Source organism: Acartia tonsa, chromosome 3, assembly GCF_053477335.1.
Source record: "Acartia tonsa isolate MP-2025a chromosome 3, ASM5347733v1, whole genome shotgun sequence".
NCBI classification, from domain to species: domain Eukaryota; kingdom Metazoa; phylum Arthropoda; class Copepoda; order Calanoida; family Acartiidae; genus Acartia; species Acartia tonsa.
In genome coordinates, this window is record NC_137262.1 from 23,193,819 (window position 1) to 23,207,020 (window position 13,202).

A 13,202-nucleotide genomic window follows, 5' to 3' on the forward strand; every position below is an offset into this window, starting at 1 on the left:
TCTATAAAAAATGACGTCATACATGACCAATGATAGGCAAATACACAGACTAAATTACCAATGGCAGGCCAGTTAACATTTGATCAATGGTAGGCCAGTATAAATTCATTTTTATTGACCTTATAAAAAGCTTCTTCATCTAGGTATTAGTCAAGATGAGGACAAATACTTTTTTTAACTCTTGTATTTTCTTATCTATATTTATGTTGACAAGATAAATAGTAACTTTACTAATTTTCATTAGTTTTAGTTTTTACAATGCAGGAAAATGTTTTGTTATTTCTTTGACAATTAACAATTAAGTAATTCATTGTGAAAAAATTAATCAAAAATACAACAAAACAAATTATAACATTTATTGGAAATAAAATATTTTTATTGCAAAATAAAATATGTTTTTTTTCCAGCTGTAAGTAAAAACATGACAACTCTACCCTGAAAGTTTTGATTAAAAGTGAAATAAAGGAATGCAGTTCTTAGATTGAGTATATTATAGAAAATATTGGTGGATATTAAAGGACCTCAGGATTGGGCCATGTTTTGGTACAGAAAGCTTACCACAAGAAATATCCCAAAATATATATTTGTGATTAACCAAATTCTCAAGATAATTTATTGGCTTAAAACTTTGTTTTTTTGATTGGGTTGTACAAACTACCAGTGTCCCAACTTTTCTGCTACATCTTGATTTTTTTATTTATATTTCTATGGTCAGGTTTCTATACTCTAAGAAGACCCAATCCTGAGGTCCTCTAGTAGATGTAAAAATATTTTTGTTTGTTATTGGAAAAGTTGTCTATATTTGAATGTGACACTCTGTATATATGATTAAGTATGAAGCTTCATTATTAAAGTACAATCATGGTTATAGCATGATGAATATCAAAATACATGCATAGACAAATATATCTTTCAATTTTACACAAATATATCTAAATATCCTTTTTAGGATTCTATTATTTTACCTAAGTTTCCCCTAGCAAAGTATGCCGGCCCTTAATGACAATTTACTATATTTTGCGGGCGTTTCAATGTAAAAAAGACCAGCTAAAAAATGTACAATTTCGCGTTAAAAAGAAAGTAACTCTTTGATCAGTTTATCTGTTTGTTTGTTGTCTCTTTATCTAAACATGGATTCAAGGATAGGTAAATCTGATTCAAATAGATCTTCGATCCATGTACACACATTTAAGTGATAATGTTTTAAATTTGGTTGAACTTATTAAATCTTCTATTAACAATGTACTTAACATCACTGATGACATCCCATGCGATCTCTATAATTCAACTAGATGTTTAAGTTGGTATGATATCTACAAAAAAAAAGTTCTAATTCAACCGAATTTTATGCTTATGATATGTCAGACATGACCATTTTTGGTGAAATAATAAATATTGGCGGGAAAAATGGTTAAAGATTAATTTGACCGTTAGTGTCCTCTACTTCCCTGATATTGTCTATAAAATCTGGTACATTTTTCCTTTCATCTTTCTTTTTTACTTTCTTGGCTTTGTTTTTCCTCTAGTCATCAAATGGAATAATAAATGTATGACCTCAAACGTAGAAAGCAAATAAAATAAGATCACAGCAGTGATAAAACAAGAAAGCTGATATCAAAGTAGCGAAAAAAAGGTTACATGACTGTAAATTTATGTTTACAGAGCTGGATCTTCAAATCATTTTAGTGGTGAGCCAGATCGGGGTGAGCCAATTTTCCACCAATGAGAGCACAGCATTTTATGAAATGACGCGCTGTGATTGGCTGAAGTTCGGCTCACCCCGATCTGGCTCACCACTATAATGATTTAAAGATCCAGCTCTTGAATACGTGCAGCAAAGTTCCTAAATGAAGCAACTTGTTTTTATTTAATATATTAGGATAGATGGACATCCTGCTACTTTTAGAATACTGCATACTTCTATGACATTTAGATTTTAGATATATTTTGAAAGTAAAAGATTTGAAATGATTGTTCTATTTTGCTCTTTACAATTCACAATGCATTATTTAAACCAAAGTATAAGCGCAGCTACTAAAAAGTATTTGGGTATAGTCGCTTTCGTGACATCGCACCTGAAGGGGCGATTCTTCGTATTTTTCACAGTAGGTTTTCTCCTATTTCTAGCCCCTGCGGGGGGCTCTAACCCTGTGGGGCAATCACCTAACCCAATATAACCTAACCTAACCTAAAATAACCTATAAAAAGCTATTTTAAAAATACGCCAAATCGCCCCTTAAGGTGCGATGTCACGAAAGGGACTATTCCCAAGTATTTTTATGCATTAGTTGATTCTAATATTTGAAAGTGGTCTCTAAAATAAACGTAAAGGCATTTTTCAAACTCTTTCTGTGGCCTTTTTATACATATCCTGTAGTATAACAATAAGCATTTGTACTTAATATACTTAGCTTTTCAAGCGACAAATATGTCCTCTTAATTTAATGTAAACTTTTTTATGATAAATACCTAAAGTCGACTTTAAATTCTATAATCTTTATTTAGATTTTACTTTTAGTACATGAAAGGTATTGTCCTTAAATTTACCTATTTTTAAACCTTAAAGTAAATCGTCCATGAAACTAGGTAGGATATAATATTAAATATTTATGCTAGTTACAACTAGAAGTTGATAAAATGTCATGTGATGATCTATGAAATCATTCTCTCTCATGTCACAAATAAGATTTGGTTGTGCCTGCACTTCTCCATATTATCGTATTCCCGTGTTGTATAGTTTCAAAAACATATAATAGCAGCTTCCCCCCTCCTTCCCCCTGGTTATATTGAGGGAAAAGTAATGTTTGTATGGTTAAAAATGATCTCAGGTTCTTATAAATTGATGATCGTTAATGAATGCAAACCTTAGACATTATGTAAATGTACTATTATTAAGTCAAATTTGCAAACATCATGTCAATATTGAATTTTTATGGTTTAAATTTTCTTAAATGAATATCTTAAGCAATACTATCATACCTTATATATAACTATATTCTAATAATGACTTTATGTATTGACCCTTAAAGTTCATGCAGTCAAAGATCAATTATCCTTTTACATATTATTTGGAAAATTTGAAAAGTACAAAATTTTGAGGTAGAGGTGTTATTGACCAAAGATAATTTCTTATTTAGGGGGTAGTTCCCAAAATTAGTAGTTTGGAATAGCTTTGCTTTCATAAGAATTGGTCCAATTGGCCTAACACTAGAACTGAGTTAATTTTTAATTCTCAATTCTTTTTCTGACCGCAATTAAAGTTTTGATGTCTAGAAACAAATAATATATATTTAGGATTAGCCACTTAACTTTTCATATGACCCTTTGTTTGGGGAAAAAATAAGATGCAGCTTAAAGTGCCAAATAAAAATGATGCCATACAATACAATTGACCAATGATAGGCCAGCATAGATTTTACCATTGGTCAATCAAAATATATACTGGCCACTTCTGTACTATAAACTGCTTCAAAAAATAAGGAACTTTTACTTACTGATTAAAATTTTCAAAAAATACATTCTTGATCACACAGTATCATAGCAACAACTTTACTGGGTTGTTCATTTTAACAATCGTTTGACTTTAACAAGATTTAAATAGGTTAATTACTGGAATATTCCCTCCCAATCAATACAATGTAATATTTAACAAGGATAAAAACATCCTAAAGCAAATTTTTTAAACAAGTTACTAATATAACCATGCAATTGCCAGACTGAAGGACAAGGTGATCGTTATTGAGGAGATGTTAAGTATTTAGGAAATTTTTAACAGTTCATGTGGCCACTATTCCTAAATAATATATTCAAATTCATGATGTATTACATAAGCACATGTGATGTCACAAAATCTTTAATATTATCGTTTTTTTATATATATTTAATACTTTAAGCCTTATCACAACGCGTCATGTACTTAAGTGAATAAATTTTCTAATATATATTTTCAGTTCAGACAGATTATTGGAAGGAAATAATAAAGTAATGGTTTAAGTCTTAATAATTTTTTTCTTTCCTCGAAGGAAAGACCAAATATTCCCCTTAAAAATATTTCCATCCTATAAGCCGATGACAACTCTTTTTCTGCTTTTTATAATTTTTTCATTCGCAATAAGACACTCTTTTTCTAGTTTCTTTTTCTTGTTCTTTTGTACTTTCATCTTTTCACTTAATTTTACCTAGATGATAAATCTTTAATTAAATTTACAGAGTGTAGAAACAATCCGACCACATTATAGGTTATAAAGTATAAACATTTTGCAACAAGTGCAGTTATTTAAATATCATTCAAATCAAAGGTCAACCCTTAGACTCAAATCAGTTGAAAATCTAATGTTTAAAAGTTTAGTCACTCCTATTTTGGGTTAGAATTATTGAATCATATGAGACTAAAAACCACAACAACCTTATAGCACAGAATCTTGATTAATTTTGAATAAAAGTGTCTAATTTCAACATATTCCATTTTTTAGGACGTAATCGTTCTTGTTTTAACTTTTACTCTTCCAACTAGACACATTACCTCTCTCCCTCTGTTGGGATGAATCTGCCTCTCTTATTGATATTCGGATTTGGATAATGCTGTGTCCAATATTCAGGGAAATTGGTCTTCTTCACTCTTCACCACACCACACACACAAAATAGTAAGAAATACTCACACACCCTACTCACAAAAATACATCCGTACAATGCCAACAGTTGTAACACCTGTTACCAATTGCATATCTAAAAATGAAAATTGTAAATTTTGTGTATTACTGAAGTGTTGGTCAATTTGAACAATTTATGTCGTTTTGGACAGTATTTAATACACACAAAACATTAAGTTTAATCAGGAATCCATTATTCAAACAAATGTGATACCTTTTACGTCTACTAGCAAATTGCTTTCTGCTCTTTTGTAATGACTTATCTGGCTTCATATTTCTGATGCTATTGTCTAATATTCAAAAACCCAATTGAGAGTTGGAACAAGGTCCTCATCCCGTTGGGTAGTGTTACATATAGCTTGTTCCCTTTCTATTATTTTACTTTAATGATACAACTAAGCAATCTTTGTGTGTTTTGATTTCTAGGCTAGGTAAGTTTCAGAGAACTTTGAAGTCTGATTCCTATTTGCATTTCGTGTGCATAGAATATTTGAATATTCTCTGGTTTAGTTTATATTATAAAATAACCAATAATGGAATGGAGGCAATAAACTGCCCCAGGAGGGAGACACACTACACACACATCTCAACATTTCAATCTTTTATTTCTATCTTTTTCAATTGTTTGAATCATAATATCATTGTGATAGGTGTAATTGTAATATGCTTTTTGTAAGGAGTCCATGCTTAAAATTATAGATTTACAAGAAAAATTAATCTTGAAAGCTTTATTAGTTATACATTTAGAAACAGATTTCAGTTTAAAGCAATTTTTTTTTATAAATGACTATCAAACCATGGAAAGGTACAGATGCTCCTATGAGCTTATCAAGATTCACGGTTTATAGACTTATGAAAGATTAAATTCAGTTTACTTTTTGTTAAGATAAACAAAATATGATGTTTTTGTCTCATAGGTTGTTCTGACACAAACAGGATCAAATGCATATTTAATAAAGTATATGTAAAAAAATAAGTAATAGGTAAATGATTGACAATATCATTAAGTTATTGTTAATTCTAATTGATACTTTAGTTCTCTCATTATGTGTGTAATTATATAAAAATATAACCTCGAAAACAATGTATTTAATTGTCACAGTCATCCCAAGTGTTGTTACAGTCTTTGATTAGCCCTATTTTGTAAATGAGAATTAATAAACAAAAACTGTTGTGAATTATAGAGCAGTATCGTTACACAAAATCTGTGCATGATTTAGTGTATATATCTCAATACCAACACATAAATAAATAAATCATTTTTCTCCATGTTTTCATATTTGTGTGTGTGGGTTTGTGTATAAAAGCAAAAGTATGTAAACATTTACAAAGAGATGAGTATGATATACAGGGATTACTTATGTCAATATAGGATAAAAGAGCAAAGTTTTCAGATTGAAAGTAACATTTATGCATTTTAAATTTGTACTTCTATCTTAATAATAAATAAACTTATAATGTATCATATAAAAATGTAACTATTTAGAAATTTAAGGTTATATAAGATTAATTTCTACTTTTGCTCCAATGTATATACTTACCAAACAATATTTAATAATACTTATATCATAAAAAAAGTACACGTTAGGTGTATTTAAATGTATTGCAGTCATACATGCTTATTGTTTATTATTAGAAATTTGTCTATTTATATCATATTATAAACTTAATATTTCTATTTCAATCTAATTAAGAATTGTAGTAAGAATAGACAAACATAAGCAATACATAAACAGTATATTCCATTAATAAAGCTTTAAAATTTAAGTAAAAATAAAAAAGGTAAGATCATGAAAAAGGAAAAAACAACATATAAATGTTTAAATAGATAAAAATACACCTTGGGTTTTCAATTGATTGCAGTTTTGTTTGTTTTATTTGGTTCAAATTAATTGTTTCTCTTTGCAAGAGCATAAGTAAGAAATTATGAGTATTGTCCGAAACTCTCTGCACCTGGTTAATGTTTAATGTTGTGCATTAAGTTTCCGAGAATTACATTATTATTTCCAACATTTTACTTTAGATCTGGCCAGCTACATTTACCGTTTGCGTTTTCCCAGGGATACAGGGATAAAACAATGGACGTTAAAATTACCCCCCCTCTCATTCCCCTAGCCTATTAGATAATTACACCTCTGTCAATGATAGCTAGTGATCCTTTTGTGTGAGGTTGTTGATTTAATTTTTATCAACTTCTACTTCCCTGTGTTTTACAGTTTAAAAATATTTTTCATTGATATTTTGCTGAAATGTCAAAAAAAATGATTTTAAATGTTTAATATATCTAAAAATGTTGGAGAATATTGCTATAAAATGTCAAAAAAGTTATAATTTCAAATTTTAAAATGAGTCAATTGCAGCCCAGTTTCTCCATAACAAGGATCCGGCTTCGCAATTAGTTTAATAAATTATTTCTCCTTTGTTTACAATGTACATCGATCTCTTTGCATGCTACGGCCCTAATCTAACATATACACATATGCATAGACTAGTAAAAAGTACAAAGACATATTAACTAAACATGTTATAGGGTATTCTATTATGGGTTCTGAATTACAGTGTACTGTTATTTCCATATATAATTTTATATCTTAATTTGAATTCATAAAATTCAAGGCGCTGTGGACATTGCTTTGATTATATAAGATTAAAATGTTAACTTGTTGTATCCCTTATTGCAGAAATGAAAAAACTCCACAGCCCAAAATGTTTTGGTTAGGTGTTGTCCTCGTAAATACTGCATGTTATGGCTGCACTATGTACAGCAAGGTTGTTCTTATTAAAGTTTTGTCTGGAAATAAATACTTGTGATTGTGTAGCAAAATGCCAGACTAATTTGTGACATCGACTATCAGTTCAACAGAATGCAGGTAAGTTCTTTTGATAGAATGATCTGATTCTATCTAAACTCTTTAATTAGCAAAGATACTCTACTCTACAGTCTGGGTGCTGGTAATGTACTTATAACGTCAGTTAATCGAGTTAGTTGATTGTAAAGCAGGCAAAATGAAAAGAAGGTTTTGATAAGAAAAAAACTGGGTTACTAAAATGTTGACTAGTTTCTTTTTAATATATATTTAATAATAATATAGTTAAAGCACAGAAATTTTATGAAATTTACTTTTATAGCAATGGTAAGGCCAAAAAAGACGTTCATGTAAATCATGATATAATAAGAGGGGGAGAGGTTGCCTATCCCATTAGAAAATTTGGTGCTTAATTTTTCTCATGTTTCATCTCTTTGGGTGGGTGACCTATCCTCCTTCCAGATAGCCTAAAACCTGCTCAGGACTGATACTAAGCCTCTCTGAAATTTGTAGAGTTAAATCATTCATTAATCACGAGATCTTAATGGACACACAAACATACAACCTTATTTTTTGATAAAGTATGGATAAAAAAAACTTGCTATTATTGAACAATTTGCCTAGTTTTTGCACATATAAATTAAAACATATTTTTTTTATTTCACGTTTTAATCTAAACCTGTTTGTAAAGAATTATTGCACTTAAAAAGTTAATTTAATTTAGAGTATTTTTTAAACAAAATTAGATGTGGTTTTGCAGTAACTAGATTCTAATTTCATTAATTTTAAATTAAGTTTCACTACGCATGGTATTCTAAATTTAAGTTGTATCATTATAAAAATATTTTTAATTAAAATAATACAAACATTATAATAATTATTTAATATTTCTATTAAAAAGATGTAAAAAATCAACAGTTATATCAAAAAAGGTTTATCTCTTATGAAGATCTAGGAAAGTTTGATTACTATTACTATGAGAAGGAGAGTGAAAACTAATTGTAACTATCTAAATAAGTTTATTTCAACTTTGAATTGCACCTCTCATTTATTAGACTTAGCAGACCAAAGATGTCAAAAGTATAATTAAATAATTTTATAGGTTTCTTTCTAAATTAAGGTTAAAGTGTTAGAACAATATAAAAGCTTAAATTTCCCTACTCAACATTTAGAAATTTTAAATTTTGTAGTTAAATATTTTTTATAATTTTTTTTTATTTACTTTATCTTTACTTTAAAGGGGGATAATGTTAATGCGACAGGACAATAAAAAAGCTGAAATTCCCCTATTCTAACATTTAAACATCTTTTATTTACTTATATTTGCTTTAAATGGGGGTCCACCTTAGGGTCTGGTTAAAAATTATGGAAAATACTTGGGAATTATGTTAAGTAATTAGAATTACATACTTTTACATCAACATAGTTAAACAAACTTTACACACACACACACCACACACACACACACACTTTGTTAATGTAATTTATCCTTTTTATTTTTAGTAAAACCATGGAAATAAATGCACTTTGATTCTTGGTTTTAAGCACTACTTAAGTTTAGGTTAGGTTTTTTTTGGATCTTATATCTTTACGGTGATGACCCCAACTGGCAAAAAGCCTAAAGCCTGCCTTAGACTAGTAACTATTTCAAAAATATATGCATATTCACAGTCCCTTCACAAGAACGTTTTTTAAAGAAAAATAAACTTGAGGTATACTCCCCTTTCTTCTATTTGAAAAAGTAATTAGGAGCTAGGGGCGAAGCCACAAGTTGTAAAACACTACATGTGAGTAGAACTTAACTTTTGTATCGCTTAATAGTAGTCAAACCCTAACACCATTATATGGACAGACTAAACAAATCTTTAAAATAAATTTAACCCACTACTGCACTCAAACATCTAGCCTCTGTTGAGGACCTAAACCTTGCAGGACCTTAATTACTACTAATTACTAACCTAAACTAAATATATTAAAGTAAATGTTTTGTTAATAAAACATGTCTTTTCATATCTTTTTTTTTTGTTGTGGTATTAAAGTAATTAAATGCCATATGTAGAAATGAATACAATAGATATTAAATACACATTCGTTAAATTACAAAACATTATAATATAAAAAGCTTTTCATAAATGGAATCAATTTTCTTTTTTCATTCATTTTACAATTTTCCATTTTTATATTAATTTTAAGCAGCGCAGCAACTAAATACTTGGGTATGTTCAACTAACGCAATTTATCATACATTATCAGTGAATATTTAAATAACCCTTTATGAAAATAAATGAGAAATCTGATTTCGTTTTGCTGATTTATTAACTAAACGAGCAAAAAATAGATTTTACCAATTCTCTTTTTTTCTCATTTTAAATTATAAAAAACTGTAATAATTTTTAATTTAAAATGAAGCAATTTTTTTCACAAAACTGTCCTTGTTGTGTTATGTGGGTATAATTGAGTATAAAAAGTAGAAAAAATTTATTGATTAAATGTTTTTTTCCTCTTCATTGCATTGTATATTCTAATAGCTCGGCAGTAGCATAGGAAAATATGACGTCTGCTCGCAGTTGTAAGCCCATACCACAACAATAATTCAGTCGCCTAAGCTTTTATCTTACAATCCGCAGCTAAAGCCGAGTTGCACTAAAATTGGGCTACCAAGCAACTTAAAGTAAATATGCATCTTTTCAGTTTTCACAAAAACATCAGAAAATAATTTACCCAACGTAATATTTGAGCAGTAGATGTAATCATAAACAACGAAACATCAGTTCAACTTGATATATTAGCAAACTTAACCTAACCTAACCTAATTTTTAAGGCTGATGGGTTCCACAATTTTTCCTTGGGTGGGCACGGAGTCGACTCTGACTCAGAGAGTTCGGTCAAGATACAAGATAGGTATCATTTTATACTTTATATGGAAGCGAAGCTACTCAATAATGCATTTAAATCTGTCCGTTTGTGTTAGCTTTGGTGTTTCGCCTGAAAGCATTGTTAAATTTGTTAGTCTGCCAACAGAATGGAATTATCGATATAAAGGTATGGTAATGATGATTTGACTGTAGCCGAAGCTGTTTATAGTCACTATAAAAATGACGTCATACAGGCCTATCATTGGTCAATTAAAATGGATACTGACTGCTATTGGTAATTTAGTTTGTGCATTGGACGTCCATTGGTCATTTGTATTGCATGACTTAATTTTTTTACATCCTTCTAAACAGCTTTGTCAGGGTACTATGAATACAAAGGTGACATTGTACGTAAGTAATAAAAAGAATAACTTGTAGAAATCTATTACAAGTGAAGCTTTTTACAGGTCAGGGGATGGTTTATAGCTATTTTGGGGAGGGTATATCCTCCCATTGAAAAAAAATCTCCCCTTCCCACTCTTAAAGCTTTTAATCTTACTTTTAAAACTAAAATTGTTAATTTTGGGTGGTTGACTTCCTATTACCCCCCCCCCCTTCCCACCTCAGGTGCCAGCAGAGGCTTCTAGGGGCGTAACCGCTAGTTTTACATTTAGTAGAACTAAAAGGATGTTAAGATGTATCTATATTTAGATTTATCAGCCTGATATAAAAAGACAAGAAACAGTAATCTTATTATTTACTCAGAATGTTTACGTAAAACTACAAATTTTTAAACATAGTTTTGGTTCCTTGTTTATTTAAGATTATATGCCAACTAACTTTATCAGTTAAGAAGCGTAAATGATATATTGATTAATTCTAGAATATTATTAATAATCAACTTCCTAACTGTGGGTTGCAAATAAAAAAGTTTTAGATTTTTTTTGCTAGTTTCATCTTTTGCTGATATGTTATCTCATCCTTACCATTCCATATGAAAAATATATTATACATATAATTATATCATATGATTGGTCATATATGATTGATCACAATATTTTGATCAGTAAAGAATATATATTATTATAGTGAAAAAGTTATCAGAAGGATATGAAATATGTATCAAGCTTATCTAATATGATATAGCTCCCTATCTGTGTGTTTGCGGGCGATGAAGGATTTGTGTTTTCGCCCTCCCCCCGTTTCCGTTATTTAAAGGCTTTGAACGGGGTGTTAATTATGATTAATAACTGCTAAAGAACTGGTACAATGTTGTTGTTTTTTAAACCAATGAGATGACATTATGGCATGAGTGACGATATTCGGACGTACAGGCAGTAACTTGCAGAGTATACTCGCTGCTGTACAAATATATATTTTCATAATTTTAATCCCATTCTTTGATATTACTCTACTACGAAATGAATATTTATGCATCTTTCCTTATAATTATTTCTTGTTATCCTTATAATAAAGTAACAGGAAGTTTGTTTGTTTGTCTGTGCCGAAGGATCTCGCTAACCGCTGAATTGATCGGGTTCTCCTTAACAGGGTAGCTTCTCATAGTTCCCGGGATGGTTCATAACTATTTTGGGGGATGGTACCACCACTATCCCCAGAGAAATCGAGAAAAATAAAAAATAATAATAAACGCCGCCCTGCAGACATTTTTGCAATTAACAAAAAAAATAACTAACATCATCAATTGGCGAAAATAGTTGATTTTAAAATAGATTGAAAAGAAACAATTTTACGTGACCCTAGAGGCCTCTAGGGGCGTATCCGCTAGTATTTTGTTCATTATATTTCCCTTTTTAAGAAACTAATATTAGGATTAATTGTTACGATGAAGATTTTTGTATATTTTAATATCATTGAAGCTACTTTACAAATATATACAAGTAGGGTATCCCCTACCCCCCCCCCCTTTGCTCCTCATCAAATGGTATATAATACGATCGTAGAAATCCCCCACATCCTAAGATTTAAAGGGGGGGAATTTTTTTTCTTTGATTAAATTTCTAAACAGTACAGGATATACTGGGATATTCCGAATTTAACCAAATAGGAAAATCTTCTTTGGTTAAGATATAATTACAATAAAATTTTATGATATTTAATGTGGGTTAAATACTCATCATCTGATGACGCGGCAGCTAATTCTATACCTATATGAGCGACAACTTTTTCTATTTTTAACCTTATAAAATATTTTCGACTGATTTTTTATAAAACGGCTTGATTTATTGCATCAAGATCCATGACAGATCTATATAGGAAATAAACGTCTATAAATGAGCTCGAGTCTTCCAACGGTAGAGTGTCTAATACTCATAGTGCTCTAATAATCCTAATTAAACTCTCATTGACCAAAGCAATAAGACCTTTATTCTATTTGTTTATGGAATGAATTAGTTATATCAAGCAACTCTAGTATTTTAATATTTTCATCTTGAAATACATTAAAATGATTCTAAATCTAGATTAAGCTGACAATCTCTCATCTAATTACATTAATTTTAATGTGTTTGTAGTAGCGTAGCTTTTCAAGTATTAAGGGCTGTACGACGGTTTGTTTACCCATAAATTATAACTTGTGCGATGTTAAGTCATCATGTTGAAAATCTCTCAGCCATGAACACCTGTGGTAAATGTTTTTTAGTCGATAAAAATCATGAACGTTGTTTGTCAATGACAATGTCAAAAAAATTATTTATGGTTTTTTAAAGAATATTCTTTATTAGTTCCAATCGTGTTGATAATTTTTTTGCAAAAGAGTTTTGATAAAGCGGTCACATTTCTTAATAGAGATTCTATATTTTACCGTAAAATTTAAAGAATAATATACAAGTTTTTAAGTGGATAAAAAGTTATATACTATATATGATAA

General features: G+C 29.6%; 1 protein-coding gene across 10 annotated transcripts in view; it reads left to right on the forward strand.

The window, feature by feature from the left end:
* Window positions 1-13,202, forward strand: part of LOC145313675 (potassium voltage-gated channel subfamily KQT member 1-like) — an 87,007-nt gene that overhangs the window by 23,424 nt on the left and 50,381 nt on the right. For all 10 annotated transcript variants that reach the window (XR_013877448.1, XM_080153206.1, XM_080153200.1 and 7 more), the window contains exons 2-3: window positions 7,470-7,520; window positions 10,279-10,358. Coding sequence is in view for 9 of the 10 variants with exons in the window: in XM_080153206.1 (XP_080009332.1) it covers window positions 7,470-7,520; window positions 10,279-10,358 (131 nt within the window). In the remaining variant the exon portion in view is untranslated. The remainder of the gene's footprint in view (window positions 1-7,469; window positions 7,521-10,278; window positions 10,359-13,202) is intronic.